The 26,910-nt window shown below is 44.3% G+C and overlaps 1 protein-coding gene across 6 annotated transcripts in view; it reads left to right on the plus strand.

Moving 5' to 3' along the window:
* The window catches only part of LOC147420831 (uncharacterized), a 52,480-nt gene that overhangs the window by 12,124 nt on the left and 13,446 nt on the right, over window positions 1-26,910 (plus strand). For 5 of the 6 annotated variants that reach the window (XM_086504303.1, XM_086504304.1, XM_086504305.1 and 2 more), the window contains exon 2: window positions 13,604-14,119. In XM_086504303.1, coding sequence (XP_086360429.1) covers window positions 13,604-14,104 — 501 coding nt within the window. In that variant the 3' untranslated portion in view covers window positions 14,105-14,119. Of the gene's footprint in view, window positions 1-13,603; window positions 14,186-26,910 lie in introns of those variants that run through there. The other variant, XM_086504301.1, reaches the window with a different exon arrangement.

Genomic DNA, 26,910 nt, shown 5'->3' on the forward strand with positions numbered 1-26,910 from the left:
CTGACCTAGAAAGGAGTCCCCTTTTTCGTGGGGATCGATAGAGGTGATTGCCTTTCAGGCACTGAAAGAGAAATTGACTACTGGACCAGTGTTGACTTTGCCAGACTTGCAAAAGTGATTTGAAGTATATTGTGATGCATGCTCTTACTTAGTGGTGACATTACCTACTCGGAACCGATTTCACGGTCTTCATTGATCATCAGAGTTTACGATACTTCTTGTCACAAAAGCAGTTTTTGGAAAAGCAGATGCGCTGGCTAACATCTTGTCACAGTTTCACTTCCAGATTGTCCATGTTCAGAGAGAAAAACTCGGTGGTAGATGCTTTGTCTCGAAAGCCGCTAGTCTTGGCTATTTCCGCTATTCATCATAGAAGCTTCAAGGACATGGTTGATCAGTACGCCACAGATTTGGATTTTTCCGATGTATTCACTCAAATACAGAAGGGGAGGTAGTGGCGGGATATTCCATTCGGGATAGCTACTTGATGAAGAAAACGATGTTGCGCGTCACACGGCCGTTGAGGGAAAAGGTTTTGATTGAGTGCCATTGTCCACCTTTTATGGGTCATCACGGCATCGACACCACCTTGAAAGGTGTGGAGCTTACTTCTTTTGGCCGAGACTCAAGAAAGATGTGGATGACTTTGTACGCAGTTGTTTAGTATGCCAGAAAGTCAAGTTTGACATGCATAAGGCACCGGGATTGTTACAGCCTTTACCCATTCCCACGCGTCCCTGGGAAAGTATTGCAATGGATTTCATTTTTGATCTCCCGAAGACATAGAGTGGACATCATGGCTTTTGGATTGCCATCGACAGATTTAGCAAGCAAGCTCACTTCATTCCAGTGAAGAAAACAGTCAAGCCGGACAATTTAGCGAGACTATTCATTGCACAAATTTTCAGACTACATGGCATGCCTGAGACAATAGTCTCTGACAGAGATCCCTGATTCACGAGTTTGTTTTGGAGGGCTATTTGGGAGAACATTGGCATACGGTTGCAGTTCTCATCATCATTCCACCCGCAGACAGATGGGCAATCCGAGATTGCAAATTCAGTCATTCTGGATTTATTGAAGTCTTACATTTCTGATCAGAATACTCAATGGGAATTTCTTTTGCCCTTGGTGGAATTTGCCTACAATAACACGATCCACTCTTCGATGGGGAAGGCGCCATTTGAGATCATCGAAGGTGCTCCGAAGGTTCTACCCTTTCTTAGCACTAAAGGTAAGATTTTTGAAGTCGACCAGTACATGAGAGACTTGGACACTGCTTTTTCCAAGGTCCGAGAGGCTTTACAAAAATCTCAAGAACGACATAAAAAGGCAGTAGATCGACATCGACGAGATTTGAAATTAAAGGAAGACGATTGGGTGCTCTTACGTTTTGAGAAGGCACGCCTAAGAAAGAAAAACGGAAAGGAGCGTCTTTTTCCAAAGCTTAGCATGAGATATTATGGTCTTTTCCAGATAAAAGAAAAGATAAAGGATGTCTCCTTTAGAGTCAAGCTGCCCAATACGTGGAAGATTCACAATGTATTTCATGTGAGTTTATTGAAGCCTTTTAAAGGCGATGTGCTCGATGATGGGGAGCCAGATGAGCAACCCGAAGTGGAGGAAAGCGAGGAGATACTCGTTCCAAAACAGATTTTGGCAGGAAAGATAAAAGGTAAAGCGATTAGGCGGTTCTTCATTAAATTCAAGAACTATCCTGCATTGGATACGAAGTGGATGGAGAAGGAGGACCTAGCAAATACTCCTCAGATTTTGGAACTTTACCTTGAAGCATTTGATTTAGCATAGTCTACTCTGACAGAACCCCGAATTCAGTAAGGGTGAATCTAGTGCAGCGGGTTTGCACAAGAGGGGAGTCACTCCGCTCTTTTGTCAACAGATTATCTCGATTTTGAATAAAGTCACTGATGTCCCCTTTGAGTTTCATGGATACTAATGGGCTGACCAGTGTTCTGTTGTATGACTTTATGACAAGAATTCCCGAAAATGGGCTGATGTCCCCTTTGGGTTTCATGGATACTAATGGGCTGACCAGTGTTCTGTTGTATGACTTTATGACAAGAATTCCCGAAAATGAAAATGATTGATTTGTACTTGACTTGTTTGAGTGCAAGAACTGAAAGACCAAATGATTGCAGCATTTTGGTCTCATAAATCTCTATAGACATGATTTCAATAAGGATTAGTCAATCGGGCATCAGTGAGGTCCAGAAGGGATCTAGATGCGATTACTAAATACGTTGCCAATGGTCATGGTCTGAGATTTGGAATGAATTTTTCTGTGATTTGTCATGTGATGTCCTGTGATTTCTTGTGATGTGACTATCGTTTGGTACAAGTGCTAGATGTGTCGTGTTTAGTGCGTTGGTACTAATAGCCAGTGTCTACTAAGACAATTTATGGCCTTGTTCTGTTTTGCAGGTGTAATTGAGGGCGATTACAATTCTTTCAAGAGGAGGGTATGTCACAAAGTGGTTACGTGGTAGGCCCCCGGACATAAATACACATACACACACCGTGTGGGAATCCCGGGAAATGCGTCGACATGCTGATGTGGCAGTGTGTACGAAATTCCACCAAATAAGCTGATTGCTGACGTGGCAGCGTACAAACTATACGGACTCGCAAAACGTGTTGACATGCTGACGTGGTAGCGTACGGATTTTTCCGTAAATTACGCTGGCTGTTTTTAGCAGCTTTTGAAGACCAGTGGCTTGTGGAACTTTTGCTTTTGAAGTTAATTGATTTTGGGTCTTTGCTTTTGGGCATCCTTTGTAAGAATAAATAAGTCCAAGGGCCTCACTTCTCAAAGGATTTGGACGCAGAGACTGAGAGTGAGCACGCGCGGGCTCTTTGTACTTTGCACACATATTAATATAAAAAACAAAAAACCGAGAGGGGCGCCAGTCTTTGGGGCCAGTACCTCTTGGCACGGAACTACGCCGGGCCGTGTCATCTTTTATGAACTGTTTTGAAGTGAATCTTTGACTTGTCGCGGTAGAATCTTGACTTGGGGTGTCCAAGTTTGTTACAATTTGTTACATTCAGCCCTTACATCAGCGCCAGTTCTCAGCCTTACAGATCAGCCAGCGTTTTCAGTTTTCAGCCCTTAGCACGACAATCGTTTTCATCGTCGGCACAATACCCGATCGCAGCAGATTCCCAGCGATCTCAGTTTTCAGCCTAGCGTTTTCAGATTTCAGTCCTAGCCTCGCGTCGTTGTCACGGAGACATCGTCGTGTCTGTGACGGTCGTCGTCATCGTCTTCGACATAGACCAACAGTACTCGTCATCGACATCATCATCTTTGACATAGACCAGCAATATCCGTCGAAGAACTCCCCGTCTTTGACATAGACAAGCAGTACCCGTTACCATCAGCACCTGGTCGTCGACATCATTGTCATCGACATAGAACCTCGGTACCCCTTCAATAGCCAACATCAGTAGCATCAGTATTCATTAGCATCAACATCTCAGAATTTAGTCATTATATCAGCATTGTGCAAGAATAAAGAAAGTACTTCCTTTGGCAACAAAGCAAGGGGGCCCTTGAGGGTTGGGACTTGACATCCCTGTGTCGTCTCTTTTCTCTCTCTTTCTTTCAGTTCGATTCAGTTCTTTCAAGTGAAGTAAAGCAACCCTTTTGTTTATGTACGGAGTACTAGATCCGAGCAAAATCCTTATTCTCTTCCGCTGCACGTGACATGGTATGGTGGGATGTCAGGTGCAGCAGAAGTGTTTATGGATTTAGCTCGGATCTAGTACTCCGCACAAACACAAGGGACACTTTACTTCACTTGAAAGACTGAACTGAACTGAAAGAAAGAGAGAGACAAGAGAGAGGCAAGAGAGAGGCAAGAGACGACACAGGTATGTCGGGTCCCAACCCTCAAGGGTCCACTTGCTCTGTTGCCAGAGCAAGTACTGTAAGGTGGAGCGGAAGAGAATAAGGATTTGCTCGGATCTAGTACTCCGCATGTCACAAACTGACGTTGATAGACTGCTTTTGGGCTGTACAAAGTAGCGTGTATATGCATGGTCATATGTACAAAAAGATGTAAATACATGCATTTGGGAGCTTTGCGAAGTGGTTTCAAGTTGTAAAAAAGATGCAGCGTGTACACATTGTGAATAGTCAGGTTTGTGTGCCAGCAGTCGGACACGTGTACATGCCTGGATAGGGTATCGAGGCCTTAGATATGGTTCCAGGTGCCTCTTTTGGCTCTAGAGAATGTGTTTGAGCTTTTTAGAATGTAAATAATGCAAGCGACAAGTGCGGGCACTCTCATCCCACCCGAGAAGTTTGGGACATACAGTAATTGTGTATTTTTGGTGCCTGATCTGCGGTGATGCGTGCACCACCCTAGAAGTGGTCAAAAATGGAATGTGGGGATGTGGCAAAGTGATTCGAGTATGAAGGATCAAGCGTCCAAAATTTGGTGAATTTTGGAGTCCGTTTGGGATTTTTCCCTGGGTGTGTTGAGTGTGCGCACGACATCTTTTGCTCCATCATCCTTTGGCGATCCTGCTGGGGAGCAGAAATTTGCCTGTTGTGCACCCAGGTGAAGCAATGTTGCTGTGGAGTTTGAGCTTCAGTGAAGAAAAGTGGTGGTTTGGTTGAGGTGCAAGACTTCAACTTTTGTGTAGTTACTCACGCAAGGGAGAAGCGACTGTAAAGAGATGGCTTATAGTCGGCCAGTGTTCACAGGGAAGGAGGATGTGAAGGACTGGATTGCGGACTTCGAGTGGCATACGCTTCGTATGCATATTGTGAATGACGAAGCAAAGCTTCATGTATTTCCTCTTGCACTCAAAGGAGAAGCTCGAGAGTGGTTTGAAGGTTTAGAGGAAGACAAAAAGCAAACATGGGAGCAGGTGAAGCTGGCAATTTTTGACAGGTTTGGAAAGAAACTAACCGCAACAGAAGCGACGACAAAATTGAGAGGTTTGCAGCAAGATGTTCATGCTAACTTTAAAGAGTTTTTGCAACACTTCGAAGGACTTTGGGTTCTATTAGAGGCGGCATCCCAAGTGCCTCCAGGGGATTTCTTTAAAGTGCGTCAGTTTATGGATTCTCTCCATCCAAGTGTAAGGGAGAAGGTCGATCGAGAGAAGCCTGCTACATTTGAAAGAGCTGTGGAAATTGCCGAGGCCAAGAGCAAGAAGATCAAGAGAAGGTGGGAGCAAGGCATGACACATGCTGAGCCAGTTGTGGTGCAACCAATGGTCCTTGTGGCAGTGGATGATAGAGTTGAGTGAGTGGTTCAAGGTCCGGATCCAGTTATGACCCCTTATAAGGACGTGGTCGAGGCGAATAGAAGAAAATCATCAAGAGCGGGCACTAAAAGCACCGCCGCCGCAACAACCACAACCGTTGCCTGCAAATGGAGAAGGTAGGGCTATTAACATCATTACCCTTGAGCATCAAGATGTGGATGTTTTGGCCATTAAGAGAGCTAGGCATGATAGGGAGAAAGAGATAGAAGAAGAGAGGGAAACAAGAGCAAGGAAAGGGAAGGCTAAGGTAGAAGACAAACTGAAACCGGCCTGTTCAATCCAAAAAGGGCGGTAGACTTTACTTCAAACCTTGATTTAGCTTTCACCCATTTAATTTGTCGTCCACTTTACCTGTACTTTCAAGGCACAACAAAGGGGAGAGGGATACAGGCTGCTAGATTGCACGTGTATGAGTAGACCGACACCAGATTGGCCCCTAACTTAGGCGCCCCTTTCGGTATTTCTTTATTGTTCAAAAGAGGGAATAAACGCTGTGGATCCTTACAAGCTGCCCCGCACAAACTCGGCTGAATTTCCACTGTTCCGGCCTGATTTCGGCAGCATAACTGTACTAGGACACTTCACAGTCAGTATTCCCACGCATTGATTGACTTTCCCGACGCATACGGGCACTTTGCAAAACCTAGCGAGAATCTGCAGCACGCTGAATTCTCTGTTTTCAGCCCTGAAAATGCGCCAGATCGCCTGTACAACGGTCCCCTTGCGTCCCCGAACCTCCTGGGGGTATTAGGGTCCGTTTAGGGTCAAAACCCTAAACCTGCAAAAATACACAGCAGGCTGTAATTTACTGTTTCGGGCTCCGTTTCGCGTGCCGGTCGCATCCGTAGCAAGTCCTCGAGCTCCCGCACCTGTAGGGCTACTTGCCCTTTGAATCGGACGAGATTTCGAGCGTGAAACCTCTCCGAATCACCTGTACCTGGGGGGGATTAGCCGCTAGCTAATCCAGTACCTGTGCAAGAGGCTCTTGCCTCGGCAATCGTGCATGAACCCACACAACTGTACATTGGTCAATTGAAAAGCCCACTAGTGGGGCATAACATACTGCCAAAGGGGAGAGAGAGGGCAGTGCGTAGCGTGCAGGGCATCACTCCTGGCACCGCATTGTGCATAAGAGGGAAAGCAAGCACTCCAGAGCTCTTAACCTGTGACAAAACTGAAAATGAGGCTCTCCCCCTCCTAAATTCAGCGCCAACTCTTGTTGCATGAGGCAAGTGCACCAGAAGGTGCCACTTGGCACATTTACAAGCATTTTCCCGTTTCGGGGTTGCCGCCTAAAAATCTCCCAACCGGCTGTCCAGTTGACTTCACGGCAGAGTAAGAAAATGTTCCCCTTGTCATTCCGGAGGTAATGACGTCAACACATTTTCAGGTCCCAAAATAGCAGTTCCCTAAATTTTAGAAGATGCTGCCATTGTATCTTTCTAGGTCATCCGACCCTCTTTGTACACTGCGGCCACATCCAGAACTGAAATGTAGCCTCTGTAGCAAAGGATTCCACTTTGGCTAGTCAATGACCCCACTTGGCTAACCATAGTCCTTGTCCAACCTTTGTGCTCTCTTGCCCTCAGGCCTGGACTCCCTCTGGACAGTTCCACACTAGCTATGCAATGCAGGGCAGTTAGATTTCCCGAGGGGTGTTTCCAAAAAGTGAAAGTAAATAGATAATAAGAAAGAAATCAACAAAAAGAATAGATAGTAGTCACACGTTGGTGACACAAACTAGAGAGTAGCAAGAGGCGGCGAAGAAGGAAGATTGGTCCGAAGGACTACCCCCTTGGCCAAGGTGTTGAAGACTATGATATTGTTGACGACATACGAAATCAAAAGGCAAATATATCTTTTGGTCAGTTGGTGGCTTTAAACGCTAAATTGAGGAGGCAATGGACCAAGTGTGTGAGTACGCGGCTTCCTTCCAAAAAGGAAAAGCATCAAAGCATCGTGTCATCTTTGAGGGTTGGTCACCCAGTGGATATGGTGCCAATAGTTGAAGCTATGTTGGGAAAGAAGACGGAAGTGCAAGCATATGTGGATGGTGGTGCCCAGGTGTGTGTTATGACCGAGGCTATCATGAGGGAAGCAGGCGTCAAGATGTCAGTGAATGCTTCGATCTGTATGAGGATGGCCAACCACAAAAAAGCAAGGTGTCTTGGGATAGCTGAAGATGTGAAGATAAAAGTCTTGGGGATTGAGTGCTTGGTTGATTGCTATGTGATGCAAGCGGGTGAGAATGCTTATCCGATCATTTTAGGGAGGCCATGGCTTATAACCCTTGGTGCTAAGCAGGATTGGGGCACAAGCTTGATCACCATCCCCGACCAAGAGAAAGGAAGGACCATTGTCTACAACATGAAGACACATGAGAGCCGTACACAGCCCCTATTGGAGATGCAAGATACAGATTCGACAGAAACCACGTCATACGATAGTGATGCATCGTCTACATCATCAGAAGAAAGTGTAGAAGAAGAAAGTGTAGAGGAAGGCTTGATGCAATTATGTCCTGATCTTTTTGGGATAAGTGTCGAAAAGGAAGCATTGATGTATGATGTGAAGGTCAAGAAGGAGAAGGATAGTATAAAAGCAATTGTAGAGCCTGCCAAAGTGAATGTAAGGAGCATGTTAGGAGGGGACTCGACAGAAAAAGAAAAGGAGTATGAAGACATGTTCATAGAGTTTCCAAAGCTATTTGCCATTGAATATACAGAGTTGCAAGGAGCTAAAGGGGTCGAGCATAGAATCAATTTGAAAGAAGGTGCCAAAGTCAAAGGTTCAAAAGCTTAGGAGGTTGGGGGTCATTCATGAGAAGGCACTTCGTGAAGAGGTGACAAAGCTTTTGGAAGCAGATTTCATCTTTCGAGTGGAGGAGTCCGAATGGGTCTCTCGAGTTGTTATTGTGCCCAAGAAGAACGGAAGATTTAGGATATGCGTCGATTTCAAACCTTTAAATGCTGCCACAAAAAGGAATCATTATCCACTACCCTTCTTAGATGAAATTCTCAATCAGGTTGCAGGTCATGAACATTACTCAATCATGGATGGATTTTTTGGCTACTTTCAGATCTTGATAGCGATTGAAGATCGATTGAAGACGACCTTCATTACTCCTTGGGGTTGTTTTTCCTACAAAAGAATGCCTTTTGGGCTAGTTAATGCATATGCTACCTTCCAAGGATGGATAATAGAGTGTTTGGTCCCTACTTGGGTAAGTTCATTCACGTTTTCATGGATGACATTGGGTGTTATAGCTCAAGGGTCACACATTTGGAGAAGCTAAGGTTGAGTTTTGAAAGGCTTCAACAAGAGGGTGGGCAACTCAACCCAAAGAAGTGGAAGTTTGCTCATGCCAGAGTCCATTTGCTAGGACATGTGGTTTCCCAAAATGGAATAGAAGCCGATCCAGAGAAAGTTAAGGCTTTATTGCTTATAGATCCTCCCAGCAACACAAAGGATTTGGCATCATTTATGCATAAAATCAAGTACTTGTCACGTTTTTTTTGGATGCTATGTCAATATGTGTATCCTCTCCAGAAATTGAGTCAAAGAGTTCAAGGGTTTGAGTGGAATGAAGACATGCAATAGGCTTTTGATGGTATCAAGGAGGTATTGTGTGCCTTACCAACAGTGAGTCCTCCCTACTTGCAATCGATTTTCTATGTATCTATTAGTGTGGGGTCAATAGCTTTTGGGTCGGTTTTCTTACAAAAGCAGGGAAGGAACTTCAAGCCAGTTTATTTTGAGAGCAAGATGAAGACTGTAGGTGAGTTCTCCTACACGGAGATGGAATAGTGGGTCTTTGCCTTGGTACTTGCTTGTCGCAGGTTCAAAACCTATCTGTTGCCCCAAAAGTTCTATGTGCTCACCACATCAAATCTCTTGCCGGATGTAGTACAACAATTGAAGCCTAGCAAGCGTATCTTAAAGTGGACTTTGGAGCTTCAAGAGTAAGAGTTTGAGTTTGAAGTGGATCATTCTGTTAAAGCTCACTTGGTGGACATAGTGGTACATAAGGGAGGGCAGCTTCCATCTTACTCAAGGGTTGACAAGGATGATCATGAAGAGGAAGTCGATATTACAGATGCGTATACAATGATGTTTGATGGTGCATACAGGAAAGTTCTTCAAAAGGCAAGTGGTGGGGTAGTCATCAAGAACCCAAAAGGCGATGTAATCTTTTCTAGAGCTTACGATCTTGATGAAGCTAAAAGCAACAATGAGGCCGAGTATCTGACGCTTTTCCTTGGGTTGAAGCAGTGTGTCGAGTTTGGATTGAAGAGGGTAATTGCAAAAGGGGATGCATTGCTAGTCATGAATCAGTTGCTTGGTTTGTGGAATGTTAAGAAAGACAATTTGAAGAAGTGATTCTATAGCATCAAGAAGCTTTTGCATGAGTTTGAGAAGATACAGTTTAAGCATGTTCTTCGTGAGCAGAATAAAGAAGCTGATGAGTTGGCTAGGGACAAGTTGAATGCCTTAGTAGCTCCTTTAAAGGTCAAGGAAGTCTTATATGCAGGAAGGGAATCATTGCAAGATGTAGAAGTATTTCTTGGTAAAGGGCAATGTCCAGAAGGCATGTCAAAGGTTCGGCGTAAGAGAATAGTTGCAAAAGCAAGAAACTACACATTGGTAGGTGAGGATCTCATGCTTTATGGCAAGGATAGCATTTTGAGAAAAGTGCCGTATAAAGAAGAAATAGGCTTGATTTTGGAGCACTGCCATGAGGAAACATGCCATCAAGGCAAGGATTAGGTTGCCTTTCGTATTTTGAGAGCAGGTTATTGTTGGCCCTCTATGATCAGAGATGCTTATTTTTGGCGCAAGTCATGCCATGAATGCCAAGTGTTTGCAAATCGAAAACTTTTGGTTGAGCCTCAAAAAGCTATAATGTCTTTTGATGCATTTGCAAAATGGGGAGTGGATGCTATAGGTCCAATGCCAAGGACCAACAATGGGAAAAGGTATATCCTTGTGGCTATGGACTACTTGACAAAATGGGTGGAGGCAAGAGTGATAAAAGATCTAACAGCGGGAAGAGTGGCCTCTTTTTTGTATGAACAGGTGTGTTGCAGGTTTGGAGCTCCTACGGTTATCATTTTTGATTGTGGACCAGGGTTTAGGGGAAAACTGTTGCTGCTCTCATGGAGAAATTGAAAATTCAGCATAGGCATTTTTCTCCTTACTACCCACAATGCAATGGGTTGGTTGAAAACTGCAATGGTCAAATTGTGAAGATGCTATCAAAGTATGCTAGAGAGCATCCTAAAGAGTGGGACTTAGACTTGGAAAAGTGTTTGTGGGCTTATAGAACTGCGTATAGAGTGTCGACACAATTTACGCCATACGAGCTTGTTTATGGAAAAGAAGCTCTTATGCCCATACAGGTGCAGTTGGATGCCTTAAAGTTGTTATGCAGAATGCAAGGTGCACATAATGACAAGCTGTAGGAAAGAATTCTTTCTCTAGAGTTGTTGCGAATGAATAGAGAGAAAGCCAGTTACTATTATCTTCAACAAGCAGAGACGAGGATGGAGAAAATGAATAAGAGGCTGCTAGAGAAAGAGGTCAAAGAGGGAGATCTGGTGATGAAGTATGATCCGTGCTTGGATTTCACTTTTCAGAAGAAGTTGAGGGACAAATGGTTGGGGGTCCATACAGAGTGAAGCATGTATTTCCTAATGGCACATATAAGTTGGAAAAATTGTCAGGGGAACGTTTGCGCTATAGAATAAATGGTTATAGATTGAAAAATATTTTGCGAGGGATGTGGTTCCAGATGTAAATAGTCTCTTGGTTGAGCATAAATACTCTACCTAGAGGGTGGGCAATGATGATAGACTGCTTTTGGCCTGTACAAAGTAGCGTGTATATGTATGGTCATATGTACAAAAAGATGTAAATACATGCATTTGGGAGCTTTGCGAAGTGGTTTCAAGTTCTAAAAAAGATGCAGCGTGTATACATTGTGAATAGTCAGATTTGCATGCCAGCAGTTGGGCACGTGTACATGCTTGGATAGGGTATCGGGGCCTTAGATATGGTTCCAGGTGGCCTCTTTTGGCTCTAGAGAATGTGTTTGAGCTTTCTAGAATGTAAATAATGCAAGCGACAAGTGCGGGCACTCTCATCCCACCCGAGAAGTTTGGGACATACAGTAACTGTGTATTTTTGGTGCTTGATCTGCGGTGATGCGTGCACCGCCCTAGAAGTGGTCAAAAATGGAATGTGGGGTTGTGGAAAAGTGATTTGAGTATCAAGGATCAAACGTGCAAAATTTGGTGAATTTTGGAGTTCGTTTGGGATTTTTTTCAGCTCAAAATTCTGGACCAAAAAGGATCAAAAAATGACAAAAAATGGTGTGAAAATGCTTCATTTGCCACATCACTCTCGGTGCCGTGAGTGTTCTAGCTGAGGGAGTATATTTCAAGCCAAGTCTTGGCACTTCCACCTCTCTGGGTGTGGGAGAAAGGAGGGTTCCTATAGATGATCTACTGTAGTCCTGTCGCATTCGCGTCCTGTTTTTGAGTGTGTGGAGGAGTGAATGAGAGCTTTCTCTCTTCGATTTTGCACTTAGGAGAGTCTATGGAAGTTCTGAGGTTTCCATGGATGTGTGTGTGCGAGGAATTGAGGGAAGAAGGTGCGGCTTTCTGCAAGACTATGTGACCCTGTATTGGTGCCATTAGGGTTGGCGCTACTCCAAAGAGTCCAACAGAGTGGAGTTTGATGAAGGCTTTGCAATGGTTTGAGTGTCGTCTTTTGTGGCTTGAGTTTTTGAGTTTTTGATGGAATTTTCTTGTATATTTTGGTCCATCAAGTGTGATTTCAAGTGTTGATCAACTCGACTATTCTTGTAGTGTTTGCGGGCAGGCAAGGGCTTGTAGGTCGACGTTTGGAGTTTGAATTGAGCTTGTGGGTAGTATTTTTATTGAGCTCTTGAGTTTAAGGTAGCTTCTACAGTGCAGACTGTTTATTCTGGCTTTCCTAGGTTCATGCATTGACAGGCTTCCCTGCATTCTCATGACGGTTCCTGGGCTTCTCCATTTTCTCCAGATGGTTTGACTACAGACACCACAGATCTTATTGGGCAGGACACTTGCATGTCTATTGGCACTCCTTTTATGACAAGGAGTTGTTTTCACACTTAGTTCGGGACCTTCACGCAGTATCTTCACACTGTATCGGCAGAGTTCAACAGTTTGCTACACTGCTCGTGATGGCACTTCACCATGGAGATTTCGTGGCGGTTGGGACATCCCGAGACTGCTACCACACTCACGGAGTATTGTCCTTCATTGGACATCACAGTAGACATCTTCATCATTTGCCTCACATCTTCAGCTTCATTTTGTTTGTTCAGCATCAGGTGTTGAGAGGGGGTGTTAGACTTCCACCACTCTGCTGCTTCACAGGTCTGGGGCATACTTGTAGAGTCTTGTACGGCTAGTCTGTCTCCGGGCTGGCCACCGAATGTCTAGGTTTTACCTGGTCCGGCCGCCCGGGTTTGGGGCTGGCCGCCCACATTTTGTGTCGACGCCCACATATATTTCCATAAATCATTTTTTTGTTGGGTCGGGGGGATTTCATCAGGCCTTGCCCTACCTCCCCTTGGGCACCTATTTATAGGGCCAAGGGGGTACCCACTTCCACATCTCATCTCACAGAGATCACACATCTGATTGCATTGGGTCTTCTGCTCATGGTAGTCATGGGGGGACTGATCGCCCCCTCTTCACCATCTCTGGCGTTTGTGGTCTCTCTCTCTCTCTCTCTCTCTCTCTCTCTCTCTCTCTCTCTCTCTCTCTCTCTCTCTCACGCTTCCGCACAGGCGCACACTCACACTTTGAACATCAGCCAAGGGCTCATTCTCTGGCAGGCTCTCGCATGGTGCAGAGGATGGAGTATCGACGTTGGACTGAGTTCAAGCAATATAAAGAAATACCGAAAGGAGCACCAGCGTTTGGGGCCAGTGCTCTCTCGGGGTGGGCGGAGAATGTGTCGTGCATCTCTTTCAGTTCAGTTGTTATTTGAAGTGCTTAACATTGTTCAGTCTGCTCTTTTCCGTTGGCATGTGGTTCCCGTTCCTGTGACACACACACACACACACACACACACACACACACACACACACTCACTCTTGGATAATATTTGGGGCTGTTTTGTGATTGTTGTTTTGCTAGCTCAAAAAGGGTACTGTTGTGTGGTGTGTCGTCATCATCATCTTGTTTGCATTTTAAGCAACGATTTGGTAAAAAATTACATGTTGTGTGGCATGTGTGTATGCATTCAGGCAGTCTCTATGCTTCGGTGGATGGTACCAGCTGCTGCGCTCTTCTTGCCATGGCTGTTCGGGGGGCCCATGTTTCTAATGATGGCATTTGCTTTCTTTCCGTTGGCACAAAAACTGTTGGGGCTGTTTTTGCCCAGCTCTTGGAAAGCAGCATTTCAAGGTCGGAGTGCATCATCAAAATCACGGCGAAAAGAGGGCAGATTCTGGAGACAGCCGAAGTACGATTCTTTTATGGACTCCAGCGAGGAGTCAGATTTCTTCAACATGGATGTGGAAGACTGGGAAACGTCATTGCTGCGTAACTCGATGAATCGGGAGTCTAAATCAAAGCTTGGAGGGTGGGGTGAAGAGAATGCTCAATTGTTGATTCAAAAGAGCGCCAGGCGGGGTAAAAAGAAGGCAGCATTGGAGAGGCGGTGGAGCAGGAAAGAGGTGCCCCTATTTTTCAGGCTATTGGTGGCTTTGTTCCCTTTCCTTCGCTCCTGGGGAGGCTTCCTGTAGTGCTTCATATGTGCAGTAAGTTGGTTGACTCAAGCAGGTCTCTCTATTGTATGATAGTTAATACTTAGGAGCATTGGTACAGCTGTTGCGGCGCCCCCCCCCCCCTTACCCAACCCACTCTCTCTCTCTCTCTCTCTCTCACACACACACACACACACACACACACACATTGTCCTCTTGAGCCAAGGTTGCATTCTCTTTGTCATCATCTACTGTGATCCTAGTAGTATCTAGGTAACTGCTATACATGCGAGGGATGTAGGAACAAATCTAGCTATGACCGTCATCCATAGCACTCTTGCCAATAGTGGTGACTTTTTGGGTCCTACTAGAAGAAGGATAGGCTGGAATCCCTCCCAACTAGAAGTCTTCCAAGTTCCTGTAGGAATGTCAATAAGGCAATCGATCTTCCTTATCAAATGCCCCCCCCCCCCCCCCCCTCAAAGTTATTGGGTGGTATTGGCCAAGCCCAGGACTCAATCTCAACACACAACACAATCTCAACACATAACACTCAATCTCCACTGTCTTACCTGTTATAATAAAACGCAAAGCTTTACTATAACCTTTGCTCTCAATGAATGATGATCACCCATGCTCAGAGGTACTCCATTGAAGGACATTTCAAACTTTTTTTTAACCATCAACGTCGGGGAAGGTAGTAGGGAGAACTTTATACATATTTGTGTATTTACATCTGGACATTGCTGCACACATAACACCCACAAGGGGGGCATACCATGAGAATGATTCCCCCAATGTAGAAGTCGACCCATTGGGTGCAGCCTGTGAGCCTCGAATCCTCAACCTTGGGCTTACATCACGAAGGCTCAACCAACTGAGCTACTGCCTTTGGGTGACAATTCCAACTTCATGAAGGTAGAGTAACTTAAGACGTTAATTCTAGGGCCACCGTCAACAATGGCATGGGCAACAAGAAGCCCATGACCATAAAAGCCCCTCAGAATCTCGCTTTCCTGGCTCATTGTCCACCTTCCTCACCAAAGGTAGAACTCCAATATGCTAGGGAAATGGGTCAAGAGGGGAATCCACAACATTAGTGGATGGGAGAAATAAAGTGGCACTATTGGAAAATGGGAGGGAGTGGGAGGTAGGCAATACCAGTTTTTAGAAAATCGCAAAAAGCGAGAATCTTGCAAAAATGCTGGCACTTTCCGTATGGGAAAAGATGCCCTACAGTTATGCGAGAGATGAAAAGCCAAATGAAGCTTGGTTGTCGGCAAGGCAGGAAGCCTCGGAGGGATGCAAGGGCACGCACACACACAGCAGGTGCAGCCTTGAAACTTCGGAATCTGATGAAGATTTGAGCTAACAGTAAACGAGATAGAGCCAGTAGGTGTCCTCATCATACAATCTCCTCGCCTTTGCTCCAACATATGTTGTGGCAATGTTACCAGTGCAACAGTCCATGTAGGGGCCACTCAAAGGACCAATTGATGTGGGGTGCTAGAGGCTCCTTCCTTTTGGAGGAGAGTGCCCCTGCCCAAACAAGGAACATCAATACAAACAACATGAAGACAATCTTTGGAGATATGCCTAGGCTACCTATATGCATGACATACAATCTTTGTGGGTTGTGGTTTAAGGTTGACGGCCAAGCAATTCTGCTGTGTTTCAGAATTTTAACATCCAAAGTTATGGCTCCACCCTTTTAATGGAATTGATGATCATTATCTTTTAGGTGATTTTCACTAGAGGTAATGCTCTGTTAACCTGCCCCACTATGTTTGATGTGCTCTACAACACAATGAGAGGACGACTTGGCAAATGGAGGGGTATTGTCGCTGGTAGTGGTCCACAGGATCTTGTCTTGATGCATTGCTTCATCAATGGGCATAAGGTCATAATTCTTATTGTTGATCAGCATTGGTGGAACTTCAGAAGCTACCTCAGACCAATAGTCCTCATAGTTATATAGTGTCGCTTACGTAGGTGATGGTAAGGACATTTGGGACACTATGGTTTGCAAGGGTGCTCTCAAAGTTCAGGGTCATATGATGGAGTTCGACGGTTACGAAAATGCCCATAGCAGATGTAGTGCTTGGGCATGAGTGGCTTAGTGATCTAGGGTCACATCATAATTCTCTCAACATTTATGCTAGCAGCACTCATGTTTTGCTAGAAGGTGAAAAGGATGAGCATTAGTTGTTACAAGCAGCAAATGAAATCAAGTATACATATTTGTGTTATTGCTTGTCCCACTCGTCTATTGGTTCTTATGTTCATGAGTGTGTGGCCTGTCCTATGGATGGATGGATGGAGGGAGCTCCCCTTGTGGGGAGAGAGAGAGAGAGAGAGAGAGAGAGAGAGAGAGAGAGAGAGAAGAAGAAGAAAAAGAAAAAGAAAAAGAGAATTTTAACGTCGTAGGAAGCTATCCCAAGAGAGAGGGCCCCTTTTCTTACTCGTCGACTCTTCACACCAAAGTTGTCTGTTGTTTTCCAAGAGATTGACACCCTCGGGCTTCCCTCTCTTTCTTTTTTTGCCTTGGGCTCCACTCCCCCCTTCGATCCCTCCTCTTATGCCACGTGGAAGGGGCCTCTAAGGTGCATTAGATAGTTAAGTATAGGGATAGAGATGGTAATGTCTATTATGATTCTATTTTGCAAAGTGATGAATGCAATCAAGTATTTACTAGTTACCAAGATGTATTTTAAATGATTTATCTCTTACGTTGCCTAAGGTAAATCCAACATAGCAATGATGTATTTTAGGATAGTAAGCCCATTAGTAGTAAGTGAGCAGATCCGCTTAATGAATTTGAAGCTGCTGAGGTGGAATGTCCAAACCGGTTCTTCTCCATGGGCTTCTCCAATCTCGTTGATAAAGAAGATGGATTGTCTATGCGCATTGTTTAGACTATTGTGGTTTGGATAAGAATTGCGGTTAAAAATAAGTACCTTTTGCCTAAAGTCGATGAGATTTTTTATGAACTTCAAGGGACATAGTACTATATTGACACCGATTTAGGGTCTAGATACCATTAAGTACAAATCAATATAATAGATGTTCCTAAGACAAGTTTTAGAACTAGTTTTGGTGTGTTTCTTGCCATGCAATTGGTTGACTAATGCACAACCATGGCCATGACACTTACGAACATTATCTTACGGCCTTACATAGGAAAAATTTTCATTGATTTTTTCAATGACATCGTTATTCACAATGGTTCATAGAAAGGACATTAGAATATCTCAAAAAAGTGAATGAGCTATTACACTAGCATGCATTATATGCTAAAAAGAGCAATTTTGAGCTCATGTGACCCGAGATTCAGTATCTTGGACATATAATTTAGTTGAGGGTCGTCAACTGGATTTCAATAATGGAGTGACTGTATTGAAATGGCCGCCTCCCAAAATTTTAAATCTCAAATCTTTGTGGGTGTTGTAGACTATTACGGCAATTTCAAGATTACGCCAAGATGGTTGTGTCTATGACATATTAGTTAAAGGATAAAGCCAACATTTTTGTTTGGCAAAAGGAGCAACATAGTTGCTTTCAAAAGTTAAGAAATCTTCGGCAATGTTGACGTCGATTTGAAAGGTCACAAGGCTAGATGGTAGAGATCCTTCACGAACTTGATTGTACATCAATGATAAATTTTGTTGCTAATGCAATAAGTCACATGTTGAGATCAACGCTCTTTCTTTCACGAAAGTTAATAGTTAGTTTGCAAATCTTTACATGGTGTTTCTGAACATGATCAATTATATAATAAGATGTGGAGTCAAGTAAGACTTAGAAAAGATGGATCCTTTTCACTCTAGAGACAAAGTTATCGTTAGGAGCAGCGGAATGAATGTTTGCGCTTTGCTCAAGATGAGTGCTCCGAACTGTGCTCAAGGTTCCTTTTGTTCTTATGGAAGGTAGAGCCTTCCGTTCTTAATGAGAGGATGCTATGATCACAAACAAAGTGAATGGACACTGTGCGTGCAAGTGAATGAGACTGAGAGATAGAGAGAGAACAGAGATACGACACCAGAGACGTTGTAAAACCCTCCTTCGAAGGCCCCACTCTCGTCGGCGAGAGTGGTCTACTATTGATTTCACAAAGTGGTACAATGGCGATGCATGGAAATTGATGCAACTTGGGACTAGACGGTGACGACGACGACGACTTAAGGGCTGAAATCTGCGACCTTCTATCTGCTGTCCATAAAAACGCTATGGCTGAAAATCTGGGACTGTTTTGGGGCGACTGAAAACGCTGATTTGGCTGCGTTTTAAGGTGCTGAAAATGATGATCTTCTGCAATGTCTAGGGCTGAATCTGCTGCTGTCCGTGAGGCTGAAAACGCGGAACTACCTGCTTCACCGAAGGCTGAAAATGAAAAACGTTGGCACTATCTGTAGCGTTAGTGAAAACGCTAGGCATGTGGAAGTGTTGGCGATGGGGGGAACTGAAAACGCCAGGGCTAGGGGCTTGAGGGTGATGACAAAACGCTAGGCTGAATGTGGGTGCTGAGGGTATGCCGAAACGCCAAGGGGTGTAGAGGTTCTTGTTGAGAGAGAGGGAGTACCTACTGCCTTGGGGCTGTTGTGCTCCTTGCTCCTCTGCCCTAGAGTGCTAGCCTAGGGTTGCTTATATATTAACTTACCCAAATTGCCCTACCTACTTTCCAACAAAAGTCACTTAAAAATAATAAGTGAAAAATGTCAAAAATAGGTAAAATAGGCTAAATGCATTGGAAAATTCCCCTGACTGATTCTAATGGATTCTGATGGGAATGCTTATGATCATGCTGTGTGCAACCAGAGGATATGCATCTACACTAAGTGACTGGTCATGCACGGTCTACGAATAGACTCACAGAAGTGCCAGATCACTTCTAATCTAGACTGACTGGACTGACGGGAACCCTGATCATGCTGTAGCTTGTCCATGGACACATGGGGTTGGATGTGTCACGTGACAGTTATAGAGGATCCTACATGCAATTCCACTTTTGATATATTGAACTGTAGCGATAGAAGAATTTTCTGTCCACAAGGGGAGAGTATGTGTTGTACCCTTGGACTTTGACATGGGGCCTAATTTTTTTGTGTGTCCCAATAGTCCAAGTGCAAGCAATCACCTTGGTATTTTGGAGATGTGTGTACTAGCTAGAAGGCACTTCTGCTGGCATGGGTTGCACAAGAGATGTGTAGAAGTATGTGCTATGTTACCAAAAGTGTGAGGTCATAAAGGCATAATGGCTTACAGTAAGTGGGCTCTTGTCTTAGGGGATTTACTAATAGTAATAGGGAGACGTCACCTGCATGCACCAAAACTGCCTTATTTATCTCTATATATGGTTCGTTTCTTTGTAAAATCTATTCTTTTTTCCTTACAAATCCCCCCTATTGTAGGTATTTATCAAAGGTGGCACATGTGTGTTGTGGCTCTTGTATCTCTTAAAGTGACGAATGGAATCATGAAGCCATGTCTGTAAGGAGCCTTTAATCAAGTGGAGGGATAGATTTGAAGAAATTTCCAGAAGGGAAAACATTGGTGCTCTTCAAAAGAATTTCCCACTTTTGATTTCAATTCAGAAAACTCTCTTCTATAAGGGGTATTACTGTCAGGACATATGTCCTATGGCTAAGACCCTTGAGGCTAGAAGTCTATGGGAATGGGCCCTAGGAGTAGCCCTATACTATTGGAGTACCACACACTACTGGCTGTAAGTTTGTCTCATTAATTAATTTGTATCCATGATTCGTTTGGAATCATGAATTCGAAAGGAAAAGTCCCTTTCCACGTCAGAGACCCCTGTTCCCCCTGCGCCTCCTGTTGTGTGGTCGCCATGGAGGCGATGGTTGCTCGAAGGATGCCTTTCCTGGCTTGGCCCCCCGCCTTTTTTTCCTTTTCCCCTCGTTGAGTGTGGCCCAAGCCTCGAGCAAATTACTGTAGGCCTTAAGCCCACAACCCCTCCCCGTTGCTTGGCGATGCTCTCATCCACCTCCCTTTGCAGCCTGGTCCAATCACCCCACTCACCCGTCTGGCATTGGAGGCAACCAATCGGCAACAACTCGGGGCGGAGAGAGAGAGAGAGAGAGAGAGAGAGAGAGAGAGAGAGAGAGAGAGAGAGAGAGAGAGAGAGAGCAGGCACGATCAAAGAGAGGAAGTGCTCCCATGGAGCCAGCTCTCTTTCTGTCTCCTCCTACCCAGGCAGACGATGCGCACGAATAGACAGAGAAGAAAGTGCTCCCATGGAGCGAGCTCTCTTTTTGTCTCCTCCTACCCAGGCAGACGATGCGCACGAATAGACAGAGAAGAAAGTGCTCCCATGGAGCGAGCTCTCTTTTTGTCTCCTCCTACCCAGGCAGACGATGCGCACGAATAGACAGAGAAGAAGAGACAGAGAGAGAGAGAGAGAGGTCTCTTGGGATAGTTTCGTACAACGTTAAAACTCTCTTCTTATTCTTCTTCTCTCTCTCTCTCTCTCTCTCTCTCTCTCTCTCTCTCCACGTGCCCCCCCACCTCCCCCCCCCCCCCCCCCCCCCCCCCCCCCCCCCCCCCCCCTCTTTTCCACTAAAAGATGAAGAGGATCTTCTAAGATTCTATATAAAACAAATGAAAAAGTCATTTTGTCGTCCTACTAGGTCTTACATGTTTGTAATACCACCGAGTACTACGTCCCATAGACAAAGAAGGAGGAAGCAAGGAGCTTGGGTTCATCACCCAACTATGGTGGGCTGGAGAGTGCACCATGCACCATACAACAACAACAACAACAACAACAACACACACACACACACACACACACACACACACACACACACAAAGGTTATTGTCTTCAAAACATATTGGAGATATTCTTGGTAATGACACAATGACCTCCCCTGTAGAGAGTCTCTCCTTGACATAATGACAATGCCTCCGATGTGTTTTGTGCAAGCATGGAACTCTAGGTTCCTCAGAATTGTCAAAGCGCTTTGATTGTGAGTGAAGATTGTGGCATACATTGTGTGTTCCGGGTGCGTATCCCCTTCCCCCTTTCCAACATCATAAATTGGATGAGAACGCTTTAAAATAAAACTTTGTTGGGTACAATGTGGAGAGCAAAGGTTATAGGTTATATCATTTCCAGAAGTCATTAGGCTTTCGGCCATGGATGTGCCGCCTAGTCAGCACCCTAGGTGTTGGTAGTCAATCAGAGCTATTGTTCAATGAGAGAATTGTGGGTTCTTTTGAGGTTAAAAGATCCATAAAACAAGGATGCCCACTTGCCCAATATTCACCAATGGTTCCCACCCTCTGGTTACGTTACTGGAAAACAATGCTGCTAAAGGAGAGATTCAAGGATTGGCTCTGTCGAATAACTACCAAGTGCTGGCAAAGATTTTTGCGGATGATTTCCTGCTCTTTCTTCTCGGGGGGGTGGGGGGGGTGTCACTATGTATAAATTTTCTATATCACGTGCGTTCAAGGACTATTTTTAAAACTCCTTATCTGTGAATTTTTGAAAAATAAAATACACCCTTTTTCTATTCAATCTGTAAAAAATTTCCCGATTCCATTTTATGATACCCTTTTGTATGTGAAAGTGTGAGAATAATGAAAATTTAATAACTCCTTCTATTGCACTCACGTGATATAGTCACATAATGATTAAGTGACCCCCCCCCCCCGTCTTTCTTAAAGCTTGCCCTGAGGTTATCAGGAAAGCTTTGGAAATTGTGCAAATGTTCGCCTTAGCCCCAGGGTCAAGGTATAGTGTTGAAAAATCGAGACTGATCTCTCTCTCTCTCAGAATGACTCGTTTGATCCGTCTATGTGGACTGGGGAGATAGTGTCAAAAGGAAAAAATTTTCGTCACCTGGGAGCCCCGCGGTGGGTGGAAGTTACAAGCAGAGATTCTTGTGGGTTATGGAGAAAGTCAAGATTAAGATGCGCAGGTGGAAGTTCGTGCTTCTCCCCTTCCCAAGCAAGAGTGAAGGTTATCAATTCTTTCATATTACCCTACATAGCCTTCAATGGTCCACTGCTTAAGCTAGCTAAATGCAACTGAGAAGAGTTCTTGAAACTAGTAAAGATGTTTCTTTGGAAGAACAACACTAAAGGCACAACACCTTGGCAATGGGCAAAATGGGAGACGGTTGTGAGACCTGTGGAGCAAGGTGGGCTTGGGATTCTTAACCCCAACACTCACGTGGAGGCTCAATGTGCCAAGTTTTTGGTAGCCCTCGCTAAGGAGCACCAGGCTTGGGCTATTATGGCTAAGAATATGATGGACAACTCCAAAATCCGCTCGCAACGAGGGAAGTGGAAAGGGGTTGAGGTGCACAACAAGCTGTTGGCCCGCAATGGGCCATCCTAAAACTTGGGGGTACGACAAGTGAGCTTACCTGTAAATGAAACATAGCAACGGGGTCTTTGGAATAAGGAGAGTTGTCAAGGTACTTTCACACTGCTCTATATCTCATTGGTCCCCTTGGCTCTCCAAGGCTGGAGGCGTCCTTCTGACCCCTTTTTGGAGGGAAGTTTCCAGGAAAGTTAATAACAAAGGTATTAGGCGTATAGGGCAACTGTGGTACTACAATAGAGGATGTTGAAGATTGCAAGCTTATGGCTACTCCCATGGAGATAGGTTTAAATCCAAGCCTTCACGATGCAAGAGATTACTTTGATGTCACGGTCTATCAATGTTTGCCTCATTTAGGTATGCATTATGAGGTTGGATATTCAATTTGAAATCTCACACCAAGTGAGCAAATTTATGCATAGCCTAGGGTCTCAACATTGGATGCAATTAAGTGGATCTTTTTTTATTTGAGTTGCACCATAGAACTTGAGTTATGTTATTCCAATGGGGGGTCATTACGAAGACGCTTAGCTGCAGAGATTAGCTTGGCATATGTTGCAACATTGGACAACCTTGCCAATCTTTTCCCCCGTGCATTGTATATATGCCCATCCTTCTAGGGATAATTGATCTTTGTATCTTTGCATATTTTGTCAATACAATGTTTTGTATTGTGTGCCTTGAGCTTGTCTCTCATCATCAAGCTTCTTATGTGCAAATTTCTAGAACCTGAGTTGCAACAATTTTTAGGTCCAATTGAAATTGTGTGAAGTTGATTGAATTTAATGTCCTTATGCAACATATACAAATATCTTACATAATGTGGGAATTGCACAAAAAAAACCCATGAAGAGAGCCTAAAACATGGAGACAAGCTGTTTAAAATGTAAAAATCATCTACCTAAACAAAGGCGAGTGAAGACAGAGTCCCTCTCTTGCACCTATTGATACTTCGGATGTGTTAGTTTCTAGGAAAATCTATACAACACCTCCAATTACAAGAAGTGTTTTTTTATACCGGTAGACATGTTCCAAGTGAGTGATTGGTATTGTGTGTCGGTTTCTTTTATATCCAAGTGAGGGATCATAGTGCCACTATCTAAGCTTGGCTTAGGTGCAAATGGAGCGTTGTCTACATGCACCTTTTAAGGTTGCCAATGCTTACTCCCAAAAGTACTGTATTTCGATTAAGTATTTAAGGTTAGCCCCAAGGACCGATTGAAGTCATGTGGTATGGTAAGCAGTGTGTGTGTGCGTGTGCGTGTGTGTGTGTCTCACAAAGTGATGATGTGGCTACCGACAGTAGAAACCCTAATTTTTGCCAAAAACCCTAAAATTCTTGCAAACCCTAATTTTTGCCAAAAACCCTAATTTTCAAAAATCCCGGAGGTGATTTTTTTTTTTGGAGCGACACAAATTCAAGCTTTTGGCTTTTTGCTATGAAAAGAATTGGATGAGAGAGAGAGAGAGTTGAATTGCTTTATTTTTACTTTCATTGAGAGAGAGAGAGAGAACTTGCTTTTGCTTTCAAGCTTTTGGGGCTTTCCTTTTGGGCATCCCTTGTAACATTTAAATATGCGGTGAGGACCTCACTTCTTAGAGCATCTGGATGCAGAGTCTGAGATTGAAACCCTAACCGCTCTTTGTATTCTGACATTGATTTTAATAAATAAAGAAATACCGAAAGGGGCGCTAGTCTTTGGGGCCAATATCTCTAGGCACGGAACTCCGCCTAGCCAGTGTAAATCTATTGTGGTATGTGAATTGTTTTGAAGTGGTTATTTGGTGTCGTCGCGATTGATTCTTGACTTGGAGTGTGTAAGTCTGTTACAGTGGTATCAGAGCACGACCGATTTCTCTTCTATGGGAAATCCGCGGTACCTATGGCTTCACACAAGGATCAGTCGACTCCCTCTGCATCTGGAGATGCGGGAAGGGATCACAACGAAGATTCCGGCAGAGTATGGCCCGCCTCGGCCTACTCAGGCGGAGGAAAGAGAGATGAAGCGTCGTCAATTGATCGCTGATGCAACAAAGATGATGCTCAGTTTTGTGAAGGATCCGAAATTGGCAAAATATATGAGCGAGACTTCTTTTCAGGAAAGTGCATGCACAGTGGCAGAAAACCACTACACCACCCCTGAAACCCGCTCTCAAGAAAACTTCTGATCACAAACAATATTTAGAGAAGGAATGACAAGAGGTGGTTGATGCATGGATTGCTTAGCTTTTTGATGCGCAAAAGAAAGCCAAAAAGCACGGCAAAAAGCAGAAGAAAAGCACTGACTTCCCGGGATATTTGGGTCGTCAGTCGACTTTTGACAAGGCAAAGAAACAGAAGAAGCGTGCTCAATTTGAAGGAGTACCCAGTTCTTCTTCTTCTTCTTTTACTTCTGACAGTTCTTCTAGCTCTTTAGATTCAAGCAAAGAAGACATAAAAGGTAAAAAGCGAAGCAAGAAACAAAGCTTCGGAAAGGGCAAGAAAAAGGCAAAGAAGGCTAAATCTTGCCCAGAGGCTGACAGTTCTACTGAGGACTCGTCTACAGACAGCTCAGATTCGGATGACGGAAACTTTTATGCGAACAAGAAGAATTTTTATAAAGCCAACCAGTATGACTTTCTCGAATATAAAAGCAAGAAAGTCTGAGAGTTTAAGGAAGGTGGCCACTCAATCAAGTTTGATAATTTTTCAGGATACTCAGATGCTTCGAAGGCTTTGTCTTTTATACAGCAGTTTGACATCGCTTTCGCGGGAGGACTCTATTCAAAGCACTCCAAGATTCGTAGAGCTGCCTCTTACCTTAAGGGGAATGCTCGTTCGTGGTGGTCCACGCTTCTTTTAAACAAGACTGCGCTAGTTAAATGGTTGAAATTTAAAAAGCTTTTTATTTCTTTTTGGTTGACCAAGAATATGAACGAGATATACGAGCTGCTTGGAACCATCTTCGGATGACCAAGAAAGATACAATCAATGCTTATTGTGAAAGATTCTGGAGCTCTTTTCTACCCGCCTCTTCATTAAAGAAGATCTTGTTCAGAGAACAGATTGAGCGGTTCACCTTGGGTCTACCTACAGAGATCCGAGATCACTGCTTGGAGCAGAAGTCAGCTTCTATTAAGGAGTTGATGAGTCATGCGAACCGCGGCTTTGCCATTCACTCTGGTAGTCTAACCTACCCCACAGATGAGGACATGACACAACAAGCCGAATAGACTTCTGGGAATGAAAGGAGAAAGAAAAAAGAGCAATCCAGAGAAAAAGGATGCACGATCCAAGCTTACTCTTGAGGAGAGAGCTCGCTTTATCAGAGAGGGGAAGTGATTTGGATGCGGGGAATATGGACATATGGCACAGAAAGAACATAATGATAAAGACGACGATAGGCCTGAGAGTTCGAGAGTAGTTGAGGAACGTGGACGAAAAGGCAAGATGAAAAGCAGAAGTGGTACCACATGGCGTGGGACCTGCACCATATCTAATGAATTAAAGTACAAACTTTGCCACTTTTGGGGCAAAGTGAAGGATCAGGGAGCTCTTTTGAAGGAGCCGAGGCCGACTTCTTTTCACTGGGAATTGGCGGCTCGATTTGGAGTTACGCCTGACAGACTGACGCCACAGGCGGAGGTAGTTCGATTGGCACCCGGATGGGATGTTGCCATTACACCGAGCATTGGCAAACTTCGTTTGCAATGACAGGGGTGTTCAGGGTACACAAGTGACGTTCTACTCAGGATCCCTTGGTACCACAAGAACTACGCCGTGGTTGACTACCGGGCCGAGAAAGCAACTTTGATAAATGAAGGGCTCAGAGAATTGTACTTGATGAACTTCAGTTTCTTTACTCATTCTTTTGGGAGAGAACTGAACGATGGATAAAGGTTGAATATGTTTTGACCTGATCAAAAGAACGCCAAGATTTTTCTCCACACTCATGCCGATTGCTTTTAGAGGGCTTGAAGATCAGACCATTGACCTGATACCTGGAAGCACGTCACCGAACCAGCCACCTTACCGTGTGAGCCGAGTACAGATTGAAACGATTATGAACCAAGTGAAAGACCTCTTGGAAAAGGGTCTTGTCCAGCCTAGTACTTCACCGTACTGCTCTCCATTGTTGCTGGATTTGAAGAAAGACGGATCTTGGAGAATGTGCATCGATTATAGAGCTCTCAACAGAATCACCATCAAGAACAGATTTCCGATTCCTAGGATCGATGATATACTCGACAAGTTACAGGGATCCTCTTGCTTTAGCAGGACTGATTTGAAGAGTGGATATCATCAGATCCGAATCACGACGGGAGACGTCTACAAGACAGCCTTCCGGAGTACTTTTTGGATTATTTGAGTTTTTGGTGATGCCTTTTGGCTTAACCAATGCTCCTGCGACATTTAACCGGATGATGGACGAGATTTTTCGAGAGTACAGGCTATTTGTTGGCATGTTCTTTGATGATATCATTGTTTCTCCAAGAATGAGGCAGAACACAGAGATCA

This window comes from Adiantum capillus-veneris, chromosome 28, assembly GCF_014529385.1.
Source record: "Adiantum capillus-veneris isolate H3 chromosome 28, ASM1452938v2, whole genome shotgun sequence".
Lineage (NCBI taxonomy): Eukaryota > Viridiplantae > Streptophyta > Polypodiopsida > Polypodiales > Pteridaceae > Adiantum > Adiantum capillus-veneris.